Below are 27,045 nucleotides of genomic sequence, written 5' to 3'. Positions count from 1 at the left end.
GGAAATGCTGTAAATTTAAATGAGCCGCGAAAATAGGGCACTGGCATCGAAAATCTGCCACATTGTTTCCACTGAATAACAAGTTTACATTTTTTCTTATGGTATGTTTTGTGACCATACCCCAGGTCTTACATGTAACAGTGTTCCACCCACCCTATGGCTATTTCAAACACTTAAAATCCAGACAACAAGAGAACCAACTCGCTATATAGAAATTGGGCTTGGTTTTCAGACCTGTATGTAAGACCGTGTCCAAAAGATGTGTGTCGCCAACTTCAAGAGTGGTTGGGTTTCATAAAGACCTCAAGGAAACATTGTTGAAACAGTAAGCTATATACATATATTTTTGTTTATGTTCCTTTTATTCTATGATTATGTTAAAAAAGAAGATTTTTTTTATCGTCCATATACTTATATAACCTGATTATTGTATTATAAAGGTTGGCCTAACACGCGTAATTTCTCTTATAATTTAAATAAAGTATTTGGAAGTAAATCACAACAGGTTATGGGCCCAGAGTGTTTCTCTTTCCAATAAAAGTTTTTTTCCATATATTGAAAGGTAATAAAGTATTTATTTTCAATACAAAATTGCCGGACGACATGGATACCTCTATGACATTGCCAAATACAGTGTATATGGGTCTTGCTGGAGTTCCTGGCATAGAGAAATTGGAAGGCCATAAAAATTATGATAACTGGAAGTTTCAAATGAAAATGGTACTTATCGATTATGGTTTATGGAAGTGTGTTCAAGGCGAAGACAATGAACGAGATAAAGACCAAAGAGCATTAGCCAAAATAAGTCTATCTGTAAAACCAGTATGTGTTAGCCATATCCGTAGTGTTAATTCCTCTAAGGATGCATGGAATAACCTTGAAAAAGCTTTTCAAAGTGCTGGACTAAGTAGACAACTTTTTTTGAAACGAAAGTTATATAGAACCAGGTATGAAGATTTTCCTTCTATGAATGAATATGTAAGTGGCATGCTCTCACTTGTAGATCAACTATCAGACATCAAAGTTGCTATTGATGATAGTGAAATAGGAATGTTACTCCTAAGTGGTTTACCTGATTCATATGAAACAATGCTGAGTGGTTATGGTGCCACTCATACCACAATAACCAGTGATGATGTCATCAAAACCTTATTAGAAGATGCTCGTCGAGACTTACGAGAAGAAACATCAGCCTCTGCACTGGCTACAAAAATCTCTACAAAAACAAATATTGTTTGCCATGAATGTGGAAAAGAAGGACACATCAGGCCAAAATGCCCGAAATATAAAAAAAAATTGAAGGGTAAATTTCCGAATACCTCAGCGAGAGATAACAATAATACTAGTCTATTCACTCCTGCTGTACTAGCTGCTGGAAGTTTCAATCAAAACACATGGTATGTTGATAGTTGTGCTAGTAATCATGTCAGCTTTAATAAGGAATGGATGAAAAATTTTAAACCTGATACCGAAACTATTTTCTGTACTGCTGACAATGGAAATCTCTCGAGTAAAGGATCTGGAGACGTGGAAACTTGTTTATTCAATAAAAGGAATAACACAAGCATTGAAGGTACTATTACTAACGTAAGATATGCGCCAAATGCTGCTGCAAATTTGCTTTCTGTAAGCAGAATGACTGAGAAGAATTATGTTCTAATTTTTAGAGAAAATGGCTTTGAAGCCTATAAATCAGATCAAATGAAAGTTAATGGAAAAATTGAATTTACTGGATCTAAAACTGGTGGAATTTATAAGTTAGATAACTTACCTAATGAAATTATAAATAATGAACATCATTCCTATCAAGACATTGTGATGCCTGCTAATCAAATTGTCACAAAAGAAATCTGGCACAAGCGCCTGGGGCACATCAGTAATCAAAGTATTTCTTTGTTGAAAAATAATCTTGCTACTGGTATTGACTTTCAGGATGATGGAAAAATGAATTCTCCCTGTATTCATTGTATTGAAGCCAAACAAACAAGGAAAAGTTTCCCAAAAGGAAGAAGAAGAAGTGCCAATGAATTGTTGCAGTTGATACATACAGACTTGTATGGTCCAATGTCAGAGCCCAGTTGGGGTGGTTCAAGGTATGCCCTCATGTTTACTGATGATTATTCTCGTAAGACATTTGTATATTTTTTGAAGCAAAAATCAGAATCACTTAGTAAATTCAAGGAATTTAAACAATTGGTAGAAAAGCAAGTTGGTTCTAAAATTAAAAGATTAAGGTCAGACAATGGTACAGAGTTTTATAATAAAAATTTCAATTATTTTCTTAAACAGGCAGGAATTATACATGAAACGACAGTACCTTATACTCCTGAACAAAATGGCGTTCAAGAAAGATGTAACCGAACTGTCATTGAAAAGGCTAGAGCTTTATTATCTGAATCTGGTCTTTCTAAATCTTTTTGGGCTGAAGCAGTGTCAACAGCCGTTTATCTTAAAAACAGGAGTCCTACAAACGCTATCAGAGGTTTTACTCCTGAGCAATTATGGACTGGATCTAAGGTAGATCTCAGCCATCTCAGAATTTTTGGATGTTGTGCTTATATGCACATACCAAAACATTTTAGAGGAAAATTTGACTCAAAATCTAAACCTATGATAATGGTGGGTTATTGTGAGCATACCAAGGGATATAGATTGCTTGATCCAAACAAACCTACCAAAATTGAAAAAGCTAGAGATGTTATATTTCTTGAAAATGTTATGCCTGGAAAGAATGTTATAACCACTGAAACAAAGGAAAAAAATTTGATTTCAGAACAGATCATTCTTCCCGAACATAGTCAAATAGACCATGTATCCAAAGTGTCTTCAGATGAAGACAAAGACACAGAAAATAATTCCATACCTGATGAGGTGGTAAACTTTTTTGAGACAAGCTCTCAAGTAAATGATAATTCAATGAATTCGTTAGAACTTCAGGTAGAATCAGACGTCCTCCTTTTTGGATGAAGGACTATTTACATGAACCTGACAATAGTTGCATGCAATTAATTTCTAGCAATCCACTTATAGAACCTTTAACTGTAGATGAAGCCCTAAAAACCCCTGAAAAAGACAAATGGTTGGATGCCATGAATGTTGAATATGAATCTTTCATTAATAATGATGTATGGGAGCTTGTTGATAGACCAAAAGATTCCAACATAGTGACCAATAAATGGGTTTTTAAGCTTAAAAAAGATGGCAAAAATAATCTAAGATATAAAGCACGCCTTGTGGCAAGAGGTTTTTCTCAATCATATGGGATTGACTACTTTGAGACTTTTTCTCCAGTTGCACGTAACTCCACTTTAAAATTGCTAATTGCATTATCTGCTGAATTAGACTTAATGATAGAGCATTTTGATGTCACTACTGCTTTTTTGCATGGTGAGCTCGAGGAACGGGTTTATATGGAACAGCCTGAATGTTTTATTAAAAAGGGTAGTGAGTCTAAAGTATGCCTTCTAAAAAGGGCAGTCTACGGACTAAAGCAGTCTTCGAGAGCCTGGAATAAGAAAGTAAATGAGGTTTTGAAAGAGGCAAATTACAAAAGATCTATCAATGAACCTTGTCTTTTTTCAAAGATCAACGGTAGTTCAATTGTTGTTATTGAGCTTTATGTTGATGATTTTTATATATTTCATAACAATTCCTCAGAAAAACAAGAACTGTTTTTAATTTATTTGTTAAATAATAAGTTTGATATTAAAGATTTAGGTGCTGCACAGAATATTCTGGGCATGAAAATTTTAAGAGACAAAGACAAAAATACTATTTATTTGACTCAAAAACAATACATTATTGATATTTTGAACAAGTTTCAATTATCTGATGCAAAAGAAGTTTCTACCCCTATTGAACAAAATTTAAAGTTAAAAATGTCCGAGAATAATATTGATGTACCATACCAGAACGCCATAGGATGTCTTATGTATTTAGCTGTCAATTCAAAGCCTGATATAGCTTATGCTGTTAGCTATTTAAGCCAATTCAACAATGGACATTCATTAGAACATTGGAATTGTATAAAGAGAGTATTCCGCTATCTAAAAGCTACATCTGATTTATTGTTAACATTCAAGAAAACAAACTCTATATGCATTGAAGGCTATGTTGATGCCACTTGGGGAGATCACCAGGATGATAGACGGTCTCACACAGGCTTCATATTCAAACTAGCTGGAGGTCCTATTTCATGGGAAACCCACAAGCTGAGGACCATAGCCCTTTCATCATTTGAAGCAGAATACATGGCTGCATCTGAGGCATGTAAAGAAGCTGTTTATCTACGTCGACTTATGAGTGAAGTGCTGTGTGACACACCAAAAGCTGTTAAGCTTTTTGTTGACAACCAAAGTGCAATAAAAATTGCGGAGAACCCAATGTTTCATAACCGTACCAAACACATTGATATTCGGTTTCATTTTATTCGTGAAGTGATTAATGATGGAAAAGTTAAGTTAGAGTATAAACCCTCAAATGAAATGATTGCCGATGAGCTTACGAAAGGATTGGGACGGATCAAACATACACAATTTGTGAGGGATATGGGTCTCATTAGAATTTAACTTTTTTTATAAGTACTTTAGAATATGTATATGTATATATATCTTAAGGGGGAGTGTTGAAACAGTAAGCTATATACATATATTTTTGTTTATGTTCCTTTTATTCTATGATTATGTTAAAAAAGAAGATTTTTTTTATTGTCCATATACTTATATAACCTGATTATTGTATTATAAAGGTTGGGCTACCACGTGTAATTTCTCTTATAATTTAAATAAAGTATTTGGAAGTAAATCACAACAAACATTGAGAAGCCTTCTTATTTGAGTGACTATTTAGATTCAAAGTATGTGCTTTCTCGTTTAACTATTGAAAAGAAGTGAGATGTTATGTAAGCTTAATTTCCAAGAAGAAGCAGTATGGCAACGTCGTAACATCCAGTCTGAATCTCGATGGATGACGGCTGACCGCGTGAAACTCGTGTTCGCAAGTTTGTTATTTAGACGACCCCTACAGAACAATATAGTAATGCTAGATATCTGCTTTCATAATTTTTAAGTTGATACTAACTCTTATGCACATAATTGTACAACTCTTACTTATCCACATAATGTTAAAAGAAAAACAGATTCCATCCTATCAATAAGATTATTTTGCAGCGGCTGAGATGGTTGGGTGTGGACCGTGGTTTGAAGATGGCGAAACAATGACCTCATGCGCGGAAAGTAGATATGTAATCTTTACCAGTTTTTCCAATAATATATAGAATAATACTTCGTCTTTTGATATAAGAACCTCACATAAGTTTCTGAATAAAACTCAGAGTTTTGACACTATCACATAATTGAAGGAAAACTGTTCCATCATTTGGCATGAGGAATGATACAAAAGCATAGTAAAATTAAATATCATTAGATGTGCAATAAAATACTACAATGTGTATGGAAACTGTGAAAGTCGGCAAAATCCTTCTCTTTTGGTGAATATAGATTAAATTAAATCAACATAGTTTATTCTAAAATCATATATTAAATACAATAATGAACAATTCCATTACTTGTATGTTTATATGAGCAAGTGAAAGAGCCATTACAATATCATAGTATTTTCCAATATCTGATAAGTTTGGTAAAAACGACTTAGCCTAACATGTCTAATCATTGTCTTAATACTTAATCAGCCTCAACATATAAACTCTAATACATATCACGTACGTCACATCTTATTTTTTCCTATAAAACCCCTCACAAATATTATTGGATATTTTTTTCAAGATACCATATGTGAACAATCAAATGACAAATTTTTTAGCCATTGTTTCATGTGTAAAAAATGTTGATGGAATTTTGTATTATAACGATGGTTGATACCTAATTTTTCAGATCTATATCTCAGTGAGAAAAATATGAATATTAAATATTGAAATAGATTTTTTGTCGTATGAAATCAATTTTGGCGGAGGTACCTCTGATAAAGGAGTTAATTGAATTAGAAAAAAATTCGATGGCTTCAGTGTTATTTTGAAAAAGTAGATTCAATAAGATTTGTTTGGAGTGTAAATTTGTCTAATGCTATAAAAATGCAGTGATGTTATATACAATATTAATTATTGATATGTTTAACATAATAAAAAATATAATCAACCAAAATAAAATTAGGTCAAATTTACATAGAATATAAAGCGAGGAATAAAAATAAAATATTTCAACAAATCAATAAAATACATAGAATTAGACCATCATGTTCCAGTGCTAGTCAAAATTGACTTCAATTTCCGGAAAAAACTAGAAGATACTTTGTACCTTATCATATTTAGACGGATATCCATTTTCTCTCAAATAAAAAAATTAAAACTAAAAAATTTACCTTCATAATCCCCTGTTAAGCATTAATAGATTAAATACGGCCCTAATTGCTATTCTAAATAACACAGCCGACTGTCTAATCACTAACTAAAGGAAATATGTAGCCATTTATAGATTAACATCAAGCGAACAAGAGTAAAGTGATGTTTTACCACATGGAATAGAGGAGATGTGAATATGGAATACCTTGATTTGCCAACTTTATTGGAGCAATCTACCCCGCGCCGTTTTAGTATGGTTTCGGTTCGGTGTGCACATGTGAATTTCGGGTCCTAAAAATTTTAACACGTACGTGAACAAGCAAGCCTAACATTTTTATTTGCATGATTTTATTTCATATTTGTTGCGATGCCACTGTATATAAACGACGTTGCATTTGTTTAGTTTTTTGTTATCATAGATTAGATCTAACCTGAAATATTGATGACATGGGTTATTGGTAATATGGAATACTAATATCAACAGAGAGAGGAGCTTTGATTACAATTTTTTCTATGAATGCGACTGGAGACTTTGTCCCCTTTTCTTAAGAAAAATATGAACAATCAGCTCATGAAGAGGGTTCATCCTGGGTCGGTAGGAGTTGCATATCCATCTGGTTGGCACTCCCAGATTTTCACCCACGTTATCTAGTAGACTAAATCGACTGAAGAAACGCCTTTACCTGATAATCATTGACGTCCATTACAGCCACACTCGCAATATCGACGTTATCGACTTTGCAAAGAAAAACCATGTTAATATTTTATATCTTCCTCCTAATTCGACGCACAAACTCCAGACTATGAATAAGTCATTAATGAGGCCATTAAAAGTCTATTATAGTGAAGAAATTCGTACTTGGATCGGTCAAAACTAACGGGTTCTGAGTCCTATTGATATAATGGAGTTATTTGGTAGAGCTTACGAAGAAGTTTACACATACACAATAGCGGCTAATGATTTTCGCGCCATTGGTATTTACCTTTTTAACACAGATGTTTTTTCCTAAGCTGACTTCATTTTCTGCGGAACAAGAAGCAGAGAAAAGAAAATCAAATGAAAAATATAGCTAAAAGGCCAATAAACTTACAATTTCATTATTTCTGGACCATTAAAGCTACATATAATTATTCAATTTTTTTGAATACAATTTTGTAAAACCAAATGTAATCGCTTAGCGTTTATGTTACTGAAAATAATAATAAAAAATGCCAAAACATATAGGCTTGTGATATTGTTTTGAAGATATTTTCACTATCTGCGCTAATTACAAGCAAGTGATTAAGTTTTGTATACAATTCACAGTCACTATTTTGAATATAGACTCAACTGAGTACAAAATATTTTTGTATTAATTATATGCAACTAAATACTACACTGTTTTATTGAGGTCATTGTGGTTTATTCATACTTTTTTCCTGTAGAAGACTCCTTACATATTTATATAGTCATCCTGCATTTGAGGAAATTATTGTCTATTATTGGCTGTTCAAACCCATATTTTTTTCCACTAATATTCTAATATCAAAGTCACACTTTGAGTTAGGTTTTCTTATGTTTCTTGGGCGCCATTGCTTTTATTTGTGCAGTCCATTTATTTTTAGTTAATAGTTATCCAATAGGAATATGCATCTGATCCCTTTAATATACGTGACATTTCCAATAAAACATTATGTACAGTGACGCATATTGTTTCTCAGTAACAATATGAATATATATATATATATATATATATATATATATATATATATATATATATATATATATATATATAAATTTCTTTAATTTCTACTTCCTTATACCTTTTAATTTGTTTATATTCTTGATTGTTATTTTGTTTCAAAATAAGTTTTTTTAATAATTTTTAAAAGATAGATAAAATTTCACGTTCCGACTTTTCTTTAAGTCTTTATTTTTTGATAAAGACATAAAATCTTGAAATGGAAGCCCCCATAGCACATACTCAGGACGAATTTAAAAAAACTATAGAACTCACACTCACAACAACGTACTTTAAATATGAAAATTAAATATACTAACAAATTGATGGTTGTGCTATGGGGTCTTCCATTTCAAGTTTTATAGCACAATCGGTAATATAAATATTCCATTCTTTTTCCGGTATGTAGATGATTGCATTACTGCTGCACCAAAGAATCAAATTGAAAACACGAATAAAAAAATTCTGATCAACAAAAAACTTCAATTCACAATCGAAGTCTAGGAAAATAATAGAATAAATTTTCTTGGTGTCACATTATATGAACAATAATTATGCTATTGTTATTGTTGTTATTATATTATCATTATTATTATTCTTATGAAAAGAATGGTAAACGAAATCAACTTGGTCCTCAAGATATTCAAACTTCAATTCGTGTCATCCTATGTCACAAACAAGATCAGTGATAATAAGTTTGGCTGATAGATCTATCAGATCCTGAATTTAGATGCTTAGTTACTCAAAAAGCAAAAACTGCATTGTAAGAAAATAATTATCAGGAAAAAAATTATAAATAACATTCAAGAAAAGGATAAACAGATACTACAATCAATTAAAAGACAAAACATCAAAACATGAAACATTTCTCCTCACTATATGTACAAGGACTTTCCCAAAAACTACCGAATTATTTCAATAAATATGATATTAGTATAATTCATGCGCTATCCAAATATTTCACTAAATTAAAATCTAAAACACCAAAAAACAAAAGAAGTAATATTATATATCAAGTGCCTCGTACTAATTGTGACGCTGTCTACATAGGGTAAACCTCTCAGTATTTAGAACATACACTAAGAGGTCATCAATATGATAAAAAAATAGAACTGCATTAACGAACCACTAAAAATCAAAATAGATAAATTCAATTATAAAGATTCAAAAATTCTAATATACGAAAAAGAGAATTTTTAGAAAATAATAGAAAAGACCTAAATAATTTAAGTAAAATTAATAGCTCTATTTTGTAAATTCGAATAAAACCACAAATAATTTGATTAAGTACTGCTACATATTTAAGATGTAAGGACTAAGGAAAAATTAATTTTTCTTTTTAGAACATTTTCTATTTTGATTTTATTCTTATTTTAATGTTCCTGACGTAGGTGATCTATTGATTAATATAAATATGCAAATTGTCAGTGTCAATATCATATTTTGATAAAAACTCAATGAAAAGCCGAAACGTCAAATTTTATTTCTTCCAAAAATTATTAAAAAAACTAGTTTTGTAACAGAAGAAACTCAAAATCAAGAACATTTAGATGCATTAATATATCAAAAGGTCTAAGAAATTAAAGAAATTTATATTACATATATATGAATTGTAATGAAGTCTTTGCCTGCTCTATATATCTCTTCTGTTTTAAACTTAGTTTTATATATAAATATATAAGAGCGGTTTCTTATTGGGAACGTGGCAACGAATCAGCATAACGGTGTTGGTGTATCGTGGAATATGGTTGATATTTGAAATAACTAATTATTCTACGAAATCCATTCCATGTTCAAAGTTCAAATATAAAGTTAAAAATTGTTTCCAATGTTAAAACATGCATGACATAATTGAGTAATAGCTATGAGATTTCCAGAGAATTTAAAGCATACATTGAGATGACTAATATTATTTTCCAAAGTAGAAAATGTTATGATATTAGCTTGGTCCACAAAATAACAAAAAAATTATCTACTAATCTTTATATAACCTATTCAGTATAACAAACAGGATGCCTATTGATGAACATATTAATGTCTACCATCTTTCATGTGTCCCAAAATGCTACTTAGCTTCCATAGCTGTTCGGTTATTTTTCGAATTATTTTATATCATCAAAATTTACTCAGTTTTATACACAACAAAAAGAAAATACGAGCACTACCTTTGAAATTCATTGAAATTTCTTTGATGCAGAAGTGTTTACCCATAAGCTGTATTTGGCCGGCGAGGCTGATACCGATAATAAGGGAAAAATAGTACTGGGGTTATAATAATTCAGGATTCCAATATGAACAAAAGCGGTTATTTTATAAGAAATGAAAAAAAAACGTTAATATAATGAGAAAATAATAATATTTACAGGATTATTATAAAATAATGAAGAAAAAAAAATATTTTTGGTGAAAACGTTTTCAAAATATTCGTAAAAATTGATAAAATGGTGTACAGAGTTCATATTATTCATATGCATATTATTTATTGAGAATTAATCGATATTATTGTTTTACTTTAGTTAAGCATTTTGTTGCATATGTCAGTTGGAAATCCTTCCTCATCTCTTCTTGTCATATAACATACAATATTCTAACTACTAATACGAATACTTCAATAACCCAGTATATTGTAAAATAGAGTGAACATCTGGCATCAATATTTTATAATAACAAATTATATGATAATGCCACTTAATAAAACAGGTTAAATTATATCAAATTAAACTATAGATTATTTCTGTGTTGTAATATAAAGATCTTGTTTTATTGCTTAATAAAAGCTGTAATTTTGGCACAGAAGGACGGAGAAACAAAAAGATACAGCATATTGCAAAACTTACAATATTATGATTATATTGGTCTAAATATTATATAATAAGTACCTACGAATCCGAAATGAGGAAATGCCTTCTTTATCAATGGTTGTTTAATTGATATGTTTAGCTTAATGAGCTGTAAAATCGAATCAGTCTTAACGCTTCTACGAATTGAAGAAATATCGAATTATTCGTAATCCAGTTCTAGATACAATCATTTTCAGTGAGTGATTCTCTGCATATCTTTGTAATATACTTAAACAGTATTGTTATCAGTTAACAATATTCCCATTAATAGGTAGTAACATTTATCATATAGCTCAAAATATAACAAATATAAGGGGAATAAGGCTTTGGAAAGCAAAAGAGCTCGATGAATTCAGATAGTGTCAAATTGAACACTGTGAGTGCGGCCAGTCACAATCATGACATAAATATTAATAATATAAAATTGTTAAAAAAATGTACCCAATAATAAATTGTTGGGTGCATTTGAGAGCATTGAAATTGCTAGATGTAAGAGTAGCTTAAATAGGGACAAAGGGCCAATTCCTTACAGCCCACTCTATAGTTTAGTAGTCAAAGAATTAATATGAATATTCCCACCAAGGATTTTTTCCCGCTGAAATTAATTTTCGCGAGAGAGGGTTTATTGGTAGGAAAATTTAGTATAAAACAGGTAAGTCAAGTTATTAGATTTTAGTTTACCTTCAGTCTCTGAAGACGATAACTTGGTTATCGAAACGCGCGTCAGACAGTGTAATTGTGAGTGTTGGTGTAGTGATTGTGTAAACCGTGTATTCAGACTGCAGATGTAGTTTACCCCATCATTTACTCTTACCATGAAGTCACAAATCAAGGTGCAATTGTTTCATATATTCAAAGGACTAATTATTTGAAGAAATAATACATTTAACTCACTTTATCCAGTAACAAACTGAACAGGTACTTAACTCATTTTCGAAGCCAATAAAGAAGGCATTTTCCCAAAATTTTTCATCTGTCGTAAAACTATGGACTTTGTACAATATTGAAAAATAAATATAATCGATATCACTGAATATATTTTTAACATAACATTCTTAATAACCTACATCTTTATCATTATTGTAATGACATTTTTCATGAAAACGTTGTGGTACGTGTAGTTTACTAATAATAAATAACCGCTTTATTCTCTTAAACACATTTTGATATATTGTATGTGCATAATATTTGGAAACAAAATAATTACTTTAATTTATAAAGGGGAACATATTTATTTTCTAATTCTGATTTATTGTAACAGTTAAACAAGAGTGATAATGGTCCTAAATTAATTCAACTTATAATTATATTTTGAATAGATTATTCGAATTTTAAATAACAATTTCAAAGCTATACTTAATAATTGTTGCATATTTGACTGAATATTGGAAAAGTAACAAGAAGCATTAATTTGTTATTATACCGTATATGCATCTATTAGGGAAAAATATTAATCGTCCCGCTATTTAGGGTGTTTCCTAAGTAATCTAAAATAATGTAGTGGGGGCTTGGTCACTCCATTTTAAGATGAAAACTTCCTATGAGCATGTGTCATAATTCTTGTCGTTAATGAGATACAGGGTGTTGAATTGTTTGTAATAAATGAGCTCTAACGGTAAGTGAAATTTATTTTTCCTAGCGACGCTACTAGAAGTAATAAGAAAGAACTAAGTAGCCTTTAAATAATGTTGTCGAATACTATTCAAATCAAAAAACTAACTCAAAAAACGAATAAGATTTTTATCATATGGATTTTTTGTGTTGATAACTATACCTGCGTTTACAATAATGAAATGGCTAATATGCACTTTTTGTATGGATAAGCGAATGGTAATGCTTAAAGAGGCTAGACGTATGTATGTGCAGCTTTATCCAATAATCGTTTACCATCCAGAAACGAGTATCAGAAAAATTGCTGATAAATTAAATGTTAGTGACGGAACTGTTTGGTATATTCTAAAAGATAATTTCTTGAATTGCTAATAGATTACAAATATAATCTGTTTACAGATGAAGCCAACTTTTCAAGACATGTAAGTATAAATTTTTATAATGACCTTATATGGGCAGATGGAAATCCACATGCAATAGTAACATGATTTCATCACTCCTTTTTGGTCATTGTTTGACCAGTCAGACATATCTTCATTTTCTAGAAAATTTCCGATTCTTTTAAAAGATGTAACACATTTTGCAGTGATTGTAAGCGAGTTTTTTCAGACCATTGGGTCGGACGAGGATCTCCTCCTAGTTCATCTAGACACAATCCTCCGGATTTTTGTGTGTGGGGATATCTAGCTCTACACTACTCCGATATTAAATTCAGGAGATCTACAGTATTGCATCGTCGAGCGGATGCTTTTATTTTTGCTGGAGGTTCACTGATATGTACTATTTTTCTTTCATTTTTGACACATGTTGTTGCTTCTAATAAAATAATAAAACAATTCGATACCCTCTATCCCATTAACTACAAAACTTATCACACATGTTTATAAGAGCTTTTCGTTTTAAAATGGAGTGACGAAGTTTCCACTACAATATTTTAGATTACTTAGGAACCACTCTGTACATACCGCACACTTTATTTGAAAACTGTTTATTTGTGATGAGTTTGGTAAAAGCATCTTGTTAATTTGAATGTTATGTAATAAATTATTTTAATGAAGTTAGTCAATATTAATAATAGGGTGAAATATTCGTGTATTTAAAGATATATTTCACAGGTTATATCAATTTTTGTTAATTTTATCATTACATCTTGTTTATTTTAATTGTATTCAATCAAGTTTTGATTTATACTTTGTTTGCATAATTCGAGCACATACATAATAAATTAAAATATAAAATCAAGGTTAAATGTCAAAAAGGTTTCATTGATGTTTAAAATATAGTAATTAAAAATGACATTTTCTTTCTCAAGGTAAATCAAATCATAGCTCATGATTTTCTCAATTAAACTAAATAAGAAAAAAATCATTCACCAAGAAAAATCGTCATTCCATTGACAGTTTTAACATTTAACCCTTCAGAAGAATCAGAAAAACACACAGTTATGTTTCAGTAACCATTTCTACGAATTGCTATATCTACGTAATGGATATACATAGCAGTATAATTAAATATAAAAAATGAATCTAACACGTACAACTACCATAGGTCTTTTATCGCAAGTATTTTGAGTGTTTTCTTATTAAATAAAATTGAGTCTGTTGTTAAACAATGCAGAATGAAATATACGCAAAAATCATCAAGATAAATAGATAGCAACAAAACTGTAAATTTTACTATCCCAATTCTAAACCACGTAGATATCCAAAATTTTAAAAATCTTAAATAGATATCAATCTAATTTACCCTGTATGTTCTAATTATTAAGTAAATTAAATATACTGTGACTTTCTGCAAGTATTACCATGTACACATTCAATTTATTATATTTAGTGTCAAGCCAACTTTGTAGTATTTTTGGTAACATAGATTTTTTTCTTTGTAACTGACAGAATTCAATGGCGTTAACCGCTAAAGGTTTTAGGAGAGAACGTATATGTAAGTGCTAAGGAGAATCACTGGGATGATATTCATACATAGGAAGTGCAGATGGACAATTAGAAGATCGTGTCAGATGGATGATGTCAATGTATGAATTCTGAATAAAATGATGGAATGGAATAGGCAGTTGCTCTCAAGTGTATAGGAAAATAAAGGAGGGATTTAGCAACAACCTGAGATCTGATTATATATGAATAGAGATAAATAAGGAACAGCAATGTTATCTAAATTGCAGTATAAAGAAATTGAGAGAATGAAGAATTTGTTTTAGAATGCACAAAAGAGATTTATATTATTTCAAATTTTAACAGATTAACTATCAGATAAAGTGTTGGGTATAAATGACGAGAAAATAAAAAATACTTAACAGTTACTCATTTTAATAATTATTATGAAAATATTTTTAAATAGTTCTGTTCATTACACAGTTAGGTGAAAAAACTGTCATACGTTAGTTCCGAAAACAGTTCTGAGACAATCTTCTAATGACGAATAAGTATAGTCGGACTAGGACATGTCTGTCTAACACAAAGATTCATTACATACAAGGGCGGATGTAAAAAAACAATTATTGCTTGTTTCTCTATGAGAATACTAAAAATTGAATCAAGAAGAAGCTGGGAGTTATATAGCGAATTATAGTACTGAAATAAATGATAAATCAACAATAGCAGTGGAGTTTATGAAATAAAAATGTTCTAAATCCACCTGAATATTCAAAGTCAATCTCTTGAATAACAAGACCTTTTGAAACCGTCAATTATCCTGTGAATCAAGAGAAGATAATGAGAATTAAATTTCAGGGTGCTAAGAAAAGTCGACCAAAGCTGTTAATAGAATACTTCTATAAATATTTTACGGCAACTATTTCCAATGAAATGGATAAATCTGTTGGCTTTCTTCTCGCTGAATCGTGTTTGAACTATTCATGCTATTACCCCTGATAACTGTTATTGTAACTCTCATGCAAAGAAAAAACTCTAAATATTTAAAAATTGTAACAATTCTGAGAAATCACATTCTTTTAATGAATATGTCTTTATATAATTTTGAAACCGCAGTGAAGAATTATTTAATGGACAATGATGTTCTCACTTGGTTAAACGTTGTTTCTACAAATTCAACATCTATAATGATATGAAATTTGAGATATTTTAAAAAAGCGTATATTCGAGACTACATTGTACAACTCACAGTCTGTTTGTTCGGAAAAAAAGAATTACTTTTCATTGTAGCATATTTGCTAAAGATCCGTGGGTCATCCTTTCTCTTCAGTTGGTAATACTATTGATACAGATTTCCTGGGATCATTTCTATGTATTGGTACTTGTTCAAAATGCGATTCCACTAGGTTCTGTTCATCTGGGACATGGACTAGATTTGGACTACTGCTAAAAAGTAAATAATATTATTTTTATATCATTGTAAAATCACTTTTATGAAGTTGTTGATATTAATAGCGACTCATGTTAGAAATATGTTTGGATATTTTAGATATGAACTTTCACTCAACATTACCAGTGAGTATATATCCAAATCAAATCCATCATCGATAATCCAAATCTAATAAATATCTAATATCAATGCACATATTGATGTTCCCTAACAAAACATCAAAATGTGTATTTATTGTTACCGAACATCAGAAAGTGCTCTAACAATTAATGTTATATTATTGCGACAAACAAAAAAGTCAATGACAAGTTAAAGGTCACTATGTGGAACAATTTTTCTCACTTTCCTTTCATTTCAGTGACTTGAGTCTCTTTCACTTTTGTAAACAAAGCCATTGAACTTTTCCGTAGGCACAATTTTACTACCAATATGTTTCGTTTTGTCGAAGAATCTATCCTTAAAATAGAGCAGCAAATAACATAAGCGATTTAAAAGAATAATGCATCAAAGGAAAAATGCCGAAGACTATAGTACTGTCAAAGCTATACAGATTGAATAAGTGTCACATAAATTACAATATTATTTTCAACCCATTAAGTGACATTTATTTCAATTTTTCTGTGATGCCAAAAAATGATTTTTTATATACGATAGAAAATATGTTTATTGTTTCTTCTTTTTAAAAAGTAGATAAGCATAGTCGAAATGATAAGGAATAAATTAAACATCTGCTCTATCCATCTACATAAGAAATTCATGCCAAAAAGGCAAAACAAAATGTGAGATCCAAAAAAAAATCAGATTTTGACCAATCCGCCGTAAAAACTACTATGACAAATTTGAATTAAATTATTTGTTCATTTCATTGTCTATACCGCTTGTTTTGAAATTCGAAGGATTGCTTGACCTTCAAATTTCAATTACAAAGTTAATTTTTATTTTATTTATGCAATTAATTACTTAAAAATTTTAATTACCTGTCAAAATTGGCACTCGGAGGTGGTGTAGGCGTTCTTGATAATGGAAAACTTGCAACTTCTCTGCCACCTGTTAGCGATCTATTCGAACCAAACGGTTGATCAGGAGACATTTGTGCTATTGGTGCAACTAACACTCTGAAAAAAACATGCTTATGCTACAACATTCAGAAATTGATATAAATTTCTAAAAGGTGAAAATATCAATATAATATATCAAAATAAGATTTGGAGAAGCAAAAAAAGTAAAAGTTATATAATGCATGATTTATTTCCGATCAAGAGAACAAAAAACAAGTGTTTCAATCAAATCGCGTTTCATTTTCCAAGACTGTTTCTTTCAAAACTTTTTTAATGTAACTATCGTTTTCATCTTCTGGTGATACGGTGCATTATGTTAGAGAATGAGAATCTTCATTGTTTTCCTTCTTAAGTCTGTGCAATAATGTAGAATAATAATTGATATAAATTGTTTTCCTCTTATTCAAATAATCGCTTAACAATCTCAACTCAATCACTGTCGTTTCATTCAGGTATATAGTGCTGAATTTTAGTTTCAATCTGGTCACATGTAGATGTGAATATCCTTCTAACCTAAACACCTTCAAATTGCTCTTAGAATGTGGTATTAATTTATGATATTTTCAAGACTTTTCTAGTGTAAACACATCTTTAGTCGTTCTGATTATCGACCATCAGACATATTTAAACTACCAGCCAATGATGGTTGAGTGTTTTTGAAAATGACAATTAGAAAAAACTAAAGTTACTTGTGACCTCCATCCGTCAGGTCGGGGACTCATTGATGAATGAAATTTAATCATATGGTTAGACATATTTACGTAACCCAGATGAAAAATTAGCAATTTATAAAATAAATTAACCTTGCAGTATGATTTAAAGAAGACAAAAATCAAATACAACCTTCGAAAAAATAATCAAACTTATAATGACAGAGGTTTTAAAATTATATAACTTAAATCTACAAAGGCTGGAAAGCTGATTGATATGATATGAATAGATTGTAGGTTATAATTAATAAACGCAGAAATTGATTTGAAAATTCCCGTACATAATTAGACAGACTGCAACATGTCTACTTAATTCCAGTGATCGCAGAACGAGATAGTTTGAAATATGTTCCTGGTAATTGAAGAAAATCACCTTCACCGCATGTATGCATATTGCGAATTATCTTCTAAATAGCGGAAGTTGACACAAAATATTTCATTTAATAATTCAAACAAGCAACACGTTATAAGATTTAAGACGGCACTTCGGTATTGAACAGTCATTTTCTTTTCTACATCCTTTGATTCTCTAACTGCTCTAATTATTTTATTATATGTTCTTAGCAATGAAATGTGAAACAAGTTTCTCGATACTTGTATTTTTCTTGAAAATTTCGTCTTTTTTCACTTACGACATTCATTACTGATGCTTGCATTTACTTTCCATTTGACACAAATTTTATCAGTACTATAATCACAAGTAAATAGGACACACGATTCATTCCCAATTGATTTTTGTATGTTTTCTTGTCTAGTTCCATAGCTAAACTCATGTTTCCCATTATTCTATCTAACCAGAGACTGGCCCACCATCGTCTGGATGCTCTTCACTGTCCATCAGACTCCAAAAGCAACGAAGCAGTAGATATAATTATGATCAATTATGCAATTACTTATTTTTCTTGTTTACTTCACCTAGCTTAGTTATTTTTATTACTGGCAACCATGGTGCAATGTAATAAGACTTGCATAATATCAAGCGACGTGCAATATTCGTCTATGCACTATATTGATCTTGCAAAAAGTTACATGCAATTTCTTGTGTCTAGTTGTCTTGCTGCAACACAGCGAACGTGAGCACAGTGCAAAAAAATCGAATTCTAGAGTGAAGCGGGCTGGCATCACATGCTTTGGATAAACAAACCCAGTTATGCTCGGATGTTACCAGTAACACAAACACTCCAGCTGAATTAAAACTTTTGGAGGTGTTTTGGAAGAAACAAGTAAAATATCCCATGCAATGAATATATTCTGGTTGGGTAGTGGAAGAGATGGACATTAGTTCAAATTTCAAAGTATGGAATCATCTGAATATACCGATATAGATAGAAATGAGAATTTAAGGGTTGTGGTATTTGCTGCCACAAGAAAATATTTTCGCTTTCTATCAGTGACACTATTTATTTCAGTATCGCTTTCAATGTTTGTGTTAGTTGCAGTCTTTAAATAGTTGTGGACAGTAGTTGTTGAAAAGAGTCATGACTTTTTCATTAGCGCTTAAGAAACACAAAATACAACTTGTTGTTTTCACACAAAACTGTCTTTTTTAAAAGTCTCTTTTCATTCAAGTTTCGCCTTGGCAATGAAAATATTAATTTTCATAGCTACAATGATCTATATGTGAAATGACTTCTAGATACGGGTCGTAATAAAGTTCTATCACATAGGTATTGATACTTATTGTGAACTCAAATTCTATGGATACGGAGAACTAATAAACGGAAAAGATAAAGGAATAATTCTACATCTATTTCAAGGGTTGCTACAGAAAATATAACACTCTAAGTGATAATGAAAGGCGCAGCTACTAAACGCCAAAATATTTATTCAATGAATTACATAACTATACATGTCATCCTAGTACCTAAAAACAATATGCATCTTCAGAAGAAATGAGAAAGAAAGGGCTGAATGAATATACAGTATTCATTTTCTGTATGTTTTTGATTGTGGTGAATTCCATAGGTTTTCATTTCTTTTAATTATTATAGAAATTTTCGATTAACATTGACAACAACTTCAACGTCAAAAAATAAAACAATGGTGAAGAAATGAAGAATTTTCTTGTATTGATTTTGTCTATAAAGTGGATTCATGTTTTGAAAATGGAAGTTGTCCAAATATCAGAAGTCTAAATAGTCGAGCTTTAATAAAATTGTGACTGAGAAATGCCCAGAAGTTGACAGACTTTACAAAATTGATGGATTCCTATGGATTACCAGGAAATATAAAAATTTATGCTGGCACAGAAAGAGGAAATGTTGTGTTGAGTTTGGCAAAAAATATTTTTGTTTATTTTTTGCATTGTCACTGATAATTATTTCACCAGTTTTGAACTGATAAAAGTGAAACACTACTGAAATAAAAAAATAAACTTAATATGTTGAAGATTTCTACAAAGCATCCTGATGAAACAACAAGCTTCGAAAGGCGAGTCACCGCAAAGGCTCAAGCCGCGATCTACTACAATTGAAGCAAATTGTGAAATTAAATGACAAGTTACAGAAATAGTTTCAGAAGGACGTTGAAATGGTATAGATAAATTTCCATTGAAATTTTATTTCAGTCAAAGCTGGGAAAGAGATACTAAAAAGTCATCTACGGCTGATCAAGCAGTTTCCAAATATCAAGGTTAGATGATATTTTGCAGGGAGCAGAGAAATATATTAAAAAAATTAGAAACTTTTAGAATAAAAGTTCCATTTTTAAAAAAATTTTTTGACTCTAAAATAAATTTATGATAATATGTATGGAAAATGTGAAAATAGTGTATATTTGAAATTTTTAGAGCATGTCAAGAAAAATAGAAATGGGACTTTTTGGATTTACATTTGAATAGACAGTCATGATAAAAATCAAATGGTCCAAATGTAAGCTAATGTAACGTCATAATTTCTTTTCTTGTCATCAAGATCTTAGTATTTGTAGGCGTTACACAATTCTAAGATAAGCTATTCTATGAAATTATAAGGAATCAATGAAAATGACCGTACACTGATATTTATTCAGAAACCATAACCAGCTTTGGTAATATTTTGAGGGGTTTGAGTTATACTACTAGAAAAATAAAACTTGATAGCTACCGTTTTAGGAAAACTTTGTTTTGAAGTGAAATTCTTGTTCTTTTTACGTTCACACATTTAGATTTTTTCAAACTTCATACTAATCTTGTTCCTTTCGGTACAGTTTGTTAGCATAACTTTTATATACAGATGTACTCTCCACAGTTTAAAAATTAATACATGCCATTAATTGAGCCCTTGGATACTTTGTGAAATATCTTATGTCTTATTTCCATATTATCTAAAAACTATGTCCTTCCAAACCGTGATTTCCATATGGCAAAACTTTGAACAGATCCCAAGGTTTAATTTACAGACCAACATACAATTTCTTGGCAAAAAAATTGCTTTAACGTTAACAAAAATCATTTGGTTAACATGTTTACGTCATAACAAATATTATCGGTTATCTGATATTATATAACACGTTCACGTTGTTTCTGAGCAATTAACCGGTCATTTTTTTAATCACAAGGTTCTCAATTACAAGTCATATATCAAATTGTTATTTGTTAATCATGTAATGACATTATTTATATTGCAATAGGTCAGAAATATACAAACAATTAGGTATGAAAATTTAATGGTAAATGATAGGATATTGGCTAATTATTTTAAAAATGATTTCTTGATCGATGTTAGATTTTCTTCTCCATGCAATGGATAGTGCTTCAAATGTAATTAGTTAACTATTCATCAAACATTTATTTAAATAGGAATAAAGTGAACAGACCAATAAAGTAATCAATACTTAACCACTGGATTTAATGCGAAGGTCAACAGTGACATGAAATTTTGTCGGTGTTTATGAAAGGAAGAGTAGAAATGCTTGATAGAACATTTAAACTTGGTAATTTTTCAAATATATTTTCACAAGTTATTGAGGCCATATACTCAAAGAAATAGAAAAATGTATATATATAACGTAAAAATAGTGGAATGCAATGTATCTTTCGGTTAATCACTAGTTAATAACTGGTTTCCAAATCGAATCAATGGGACTCATAGCAGAAAAAAAGGCCAAGCAACTCTGTAGGTAATCTTATGTTAATGCTTCTATTTCCAAAAATTGAAAAACGATTTTGTCTTGTCTTTCTGTCAAAGTGATACTCCTTAAGCACGATATCGTGTACGACATTCTACTGGCACTTATGTTTATGCTTTCAATCCCACATGTCTGCTAGCACAATGTAAAATCATCTATTGTATAGTTGGCTCCTTCGGTAGAAACAATTGCATTATGTTCTGCATTTAATAGGCTAACACCACCACAACCACAAAATAACGGTCTTTCATATTACAATTGAGACACGAAAAAATCGAATACGGAGCTCTTCTTTCGAGACTATTGACAGTGTTCTGAGAAGAATTTTTATCGATGAAATTAATTAAAAATGAAATTTCCACCTCTTTTTCATGGGTACATTCATTTATTCTGTCGCTAAGCTCACCGCTAACCGTTATGTTTATTGCCTCAGTCCCGCAACAATAACGTTAATAAACTAGTTGGTAAAGACTTTGTTCTAATAATTTTTTCCAGTGGTTTTTTGATTTAATTTTCAGACATTATCAAATAATAATAAAATAGTTATTACATATTTTAGGTCTCAGCTCGCACATTCAATAGCTACGGACTAAACTTCGATAAAATTTCTCACCGTTTTACAAACCATATAAATATAACATTGTGCATGTTACTATCAACTGTACATTCAACGGTCATTTTCTGCAATAATGAGTTTCGCCTTGATAAAAACTGTTTTTTTTTTATTTCGCGCTCAATGTTTTAATGTTTCCATTTAAGTAGATTCATCCTTTTATATGAAATATATTGGGACTTTATTGTCGCATGAATAGTGTGAATAATTTTTCAAGTAAATTATCCTCATTTTCTCGGACTTGACAAAAAATTCCACCAAATATACAACGAATAGTGTGTCTCAACTGAAAAGATTTTTTTCGTGTTCATATAAACAAAAGTTGAAGCAATTCATACATGTTGGTTCTATGGATATGTGGTTTGACTGGAAGTTGGTTAACTGAATTATTCCAAACTCTTTTGATTATTCCATAATTTTAACAATTTTTAATAATTTATAAATCCAATGTATCATTTATAATCGTGCTCAATATGGAAAAGAATTAATTTCTTCATAAGTAGACTTCTAGTTCAATGTCAATGTTAATGAATCACAAAAACGTATTTAATTACTCTAGCTTCTTGTTCACTTAATGTATTAATAGACATAGATGATTACAAGGTTTCATGTGAAGGATATGCAACTACAAATTTATTAAAGAATTATGTTTCATCAACTTGTGTGGGTATGAAAGTATAACGGACAGTCTAAATTAAAAACTATACGTTGAAACAGTCATGGAATCGATTTTATCTGAATCTGAATAAAGTAGTTCTTTGAGAGTTTTGGCTTATATTGTGTGGGTTGTCAGATTGTTAACTATTTATATCCAACGTAATAAGATTTCTATAATAAATTTATGACGTGAGAGTAATCGATTTAGAAACAATACCTCAATGAATAAAAATATCCGTTTTATATTGTGGAATAATAGTAGTAGTACTTTCGAAAATCGTGAGTTATGATTTGACTGAAATCAAGTATAAAGCTTTCCTGGTCGATTCAACCCCTTACAACTCATTCAAATAAGTTACGAGTATTCGTTTTTTCGGAGACAAAATCAGTAAATATATCTATTAAACCGGTGACAACATCGCATCTACACTAATGCAAGTTGTACAGGTCCATGATGTTCATCAAAAATAATTGAATTTAATCTATATTGTCCAGTTTTTTTAATTATTGGTAAAAGCAACGTCAATATACAAATTTATGGTTCAAAAAGTTTTGATAAATATCTTTTTTTGAAAAATATATTTTATTTTTTATTGCATTAAGCACTGTTTATAGAAAGAAAAAACGTTTGTCAAATCAGTAGAAAAACTTGCCAATTTCAATAGATAGCTCAAAATGCTCAACAAGAAACTAGACGTAAATGACGTTCAAGTTCATAAATAGTAAGGGCATAACCATAAACCTAGAAATTGGGTTAGGTAGTACAATGCTGTTTTCCAGTGACTCTGTGGACAAAATAGCAATTGAACCTGAATTTTTTTAAGATCTGGGTACAGTAATTCAAAATAAAGATTATAATTAATGAACGTTAATTTCCGTCCAAAATATGATGATGAATAATTTTAATATATTAATTTGAATTCTACATAATGCACAGCTGTTAAATAAAGATGAAATTAGGTTGCATTGAGTTATTTTACTTTTATTTACTCTTATTTATTTATTTTTATTTACTTTTATTTGAAATAATTAAATAAAATGAATTAAAATAAAAAAAATATTATTTGATATGTGAAAATACCCAAAGCAGGCAAATGTTATTGAATAAATTTTTTGCGGGTATAAAAACTGTTATTAAATGTAGTCTTATAACTGATACTACTAATTATTTAAAATTTATGAAGTATTCACAATCACAGTTGATTACACCTATGGCTGCGCATTGCGCGTCCTCTATCTCAGGAACAGTTGAGGGCTTAAAAAAATTGTCTCAAAATTTATGCTCTATATTTTTATTATATCCCAAATACTTTTTTGTAGCCTCAGATCTTTGACAAACTAAAAGGGGAAGTGGAAAGTAATTTCGCTTCCTTAAATTAAAATCCACCGAATTTGTCACTATTCGCTATTTTGATATCTACTGTGCAAATTTTCATTACCCGACAGAAAAAAATCAATAGGTTTTTGACAACTGGTAATAGCTTTTGGAAATTATTTAAATTTTCAAATTTTCGTGGCCGACCAAGGTTGGTAGAAATTGTTTGACAGTATATCGGTTGTCTGACAGGGATTAGATTTCACTCAAGCACTCAGCATTTCTTTGACTTGTGATCGATATTTAGGAGTCAAAGAGATCTGATTTGAGCTTACATAAGCCATCACGAGCTTCTATTGCACTTGTAGAAACATCGCTTTCTTTAACGCTCCCAAAATTTCTTCTAGAACTATCGGAAAAATTAATAACGTGGATTCAGATAGCTTTTGTAGATTCCTATTATTTATTTTTAGATTTTAATTGGTAACCACCATATTTTATGGACAGAAAATTATCTAGGGAATATATACTCTGGTCGATCTCACAAAATGTACTCGTATATATGAAGTTATTGAAACAAGATCTATAAATTAGGAAGGATTAAATGAACATATCCAACAAACAGCATTCAGAATAAACACGAGGCACTAAAAAGTAGAATAGATCAAATCAAACTTCACATAACAGTAAGAAAGGGAATTAATGTACAATATTTACGAAGTTTTTATTTGAAAAAATAATATAACGAATTAATGCAATGCTTTGAATAAAATATCGCTAGAAAACTTAAATTACACATTTAAAAATAAATCAAAATTGACGTTTTTTAGAATCAATGTATAACAAAATGTCCGCCATTTTTCAAATATTTTGGGTTAATTTTTGGGCGCAAAATCCGAAATATCCCTTAGGTTATACCTTCAAGATCTGTTTCTTGAGATATGAAATATTTTAAATTTTCAACTTGTCTCCATTTCACGTTATGATCATTTCTTGTTGAAAATGAGATTCAAGTATTTATTAACAATAACAAACGCAAATTTTCTATCATGGAATGCAGGAGGGTAGACATGCTGATATATGCAACAATACGTAATCAGCCAACAACTTTCAATCTTCTACTTTTGATGTTGAAATTTCACAGGTTTAAGGTTCTCATATTCTAAATCCCCTTAGTTTTTCCAGATAAGTATTTTTATGTCCATAGCACAACTGATAATATTAAATTTCAATTGAACCGTACGTCTTTAACAAGTTGCAATAATGAAGGACCATCAAATGTACAGGCTTTTCTGTGCTAACCACATTTACTTCATTGAGCCAGATTTGCAAAAGCGGAACTTAATTTTTTTTCTCTTACAGCGTCGTCATTTAGAGTAGATTGTCTAAGAATATGCATTGCCTAAGGGAGAACGCGATTGTAATTTTATGACTGCTACCTCTCCCTGGTCGTCGTTTTAGATTAGTGGTTAGTTACTTGATCCCGATGAGACCCTATTAAAGGAGCAACAACAACAATGAATTAATGATTCCGAGCAGTATTTGGTGCTGTTAAATCGCAATAAATGATATAATATTCATCGACTATCTTAACAAGGGAAAGACTAAAAACAGCAACTATTACGTAGCGTTATTGCTATTGATATGGCAAAATTGCATGAAGTGGTCTAATAATTGCAAACGCATCCACCGTATTTCCCAAATCTGCCTACAAGCGGCTCTTTCCTGTTTTTAGACCCAAAGAGGATTCTAGCTGGATAGAAATTTTGAGCCGATGAAAAGGTTATCGCTGAAACTAAAGCGTATTTTGATGTTGAAAACTATTATGCTATATACTTGAACAGTTGTGAAATTGAATTATTCTGTCTTTTTCTATCTTAGTTTATATCTATGTTTTATTCCCGCTTTGTTTCTGTCCCTCTATGTCCCCTGCCTTTACTTCTATCTTTGTCTTTATCTTAGTCTGGGTCTTTTTCTTAGCCTCTCTCTTTGTTTAAATATTGTTCTTTTTCTATATCTCTCTCTTGATTTCTATCGTTGCAATTGTCTTTATCACCTTCTCTATTTTTGTTTTGGTAATAGTATGATAAACCACCCCATGACGATCTTCATGAAACTCTATACATAGACTATTGATGATACGAGAAATCGATTTATCATATCTATTTTATGCGGAAACATTTACTTACTACGGAGATACCGGAAGTGGACATTGTCTCAGAAAGGCTAACAGATACCAAACTACGGATTACTCATGTGAAAAATCATGATAATTGACACATGCGCAAAAGAATTATTAATCAATCAATTAAATTCAATCAGATGGCAGCAATGCACTGCTACACTTTATTCATTGCAGAGTATTCAACTTTCATTTGCAATCCTAACCTAACCTTACATGATCTATCGAAAAAAGTTATCCATGGTTCGATATCTGTTAGCCTTCCTGAAATAATGGCTACTTTCGGTATCTCCCGAAGTAAATGTTTCCGCATAAAATAGATATGATAAATCGATTTCTCGTAATATCAATAGTCTATATATAGAGTCATGAAAATCGTTGTGGGGTGGCTCATCATACTTGTGCCTTTCTGTCTTTCTATCTGTGTTTGTCCTCGCCTCTGTGTTTATCTCTATCTTGATTTTCCTTTTTTCTCTTTATTCAATTTAATTGAATTCTAATTCTATACACACAGAATAACAAGTTTAAAATTCATAAATT

General features: G+C 30.6%; 2 protein-coding genes across 5 annotated transcripts in view; one reads left to right on the top strand and one right to left on the bottom strand.

Annotated features, from left to right (window-relative positions):
- The first annotated feature begins 3,878 nt into the window (after positions 1-3,878).
- On the top strand, positions 3,879-4,568 carry LOC130900531 (uncharacterized). The gene has a single exon (XM_057811224.1). It carries the CDS (start codon positions 3,879-3,881, stop codon positions 4,566-4,568), a length of 690 nt encoding a protein of 229 aa, XP_057667207.1.
- Positions 4,569-5,518: 950 nt separating this feature from the next.
- The window catches only part of LOC130902570 (uncharacterized), a 178,559-nt gene continuing 157,032 nt past the window's right edge, over positions 5,519-27,045 (bottom strand). For 2 of the 4 annotated variants that reach the window (XM_057814797.1, XM_057814795.1), the window contains exons 5-6: positions 16,841-16,978; positions 5,519-15,859 (exon numbers count right to left, since the gene is read on the bottom strand). In XM_057814797.1, coding sequence (XP_057670780.1) covers positions 15,727-15,859; positions 16,841-16,978 — 271 coding nt within the window. In that variant the 3' untranslated portion in view covers positions 5,519-15,726. The remainder of the gene's footprint in view (positions 15,860-16,840; positions 16,979-27,045) is intronic. The other 2 variants (XM_057814798.1, XM_057814796.1) reach the window with 1 other exon arrangement.

The sequence above is a fragment of the Diorhabda carinulata genome, chromosome X, assembly GCF_026250575.1.
Source record: "Diorhabda carinulata isolate Delta chromosome X, icDioCari1.1, whole genome shotgun sequence".
Classification (NCBI taxonomy): domain Eukaryota; kingdom Metazoa; phylum Arthropoda; class Insecta; order Coleoptera; family Chrysomelidae; genus Diorhabda; species Diorhabda carinulata.
The sequence above is the reverse complement of the archived record's forward strand: the minus strand, read 5'-3'. Positions and strand labels throughout refer to the sequence as shown.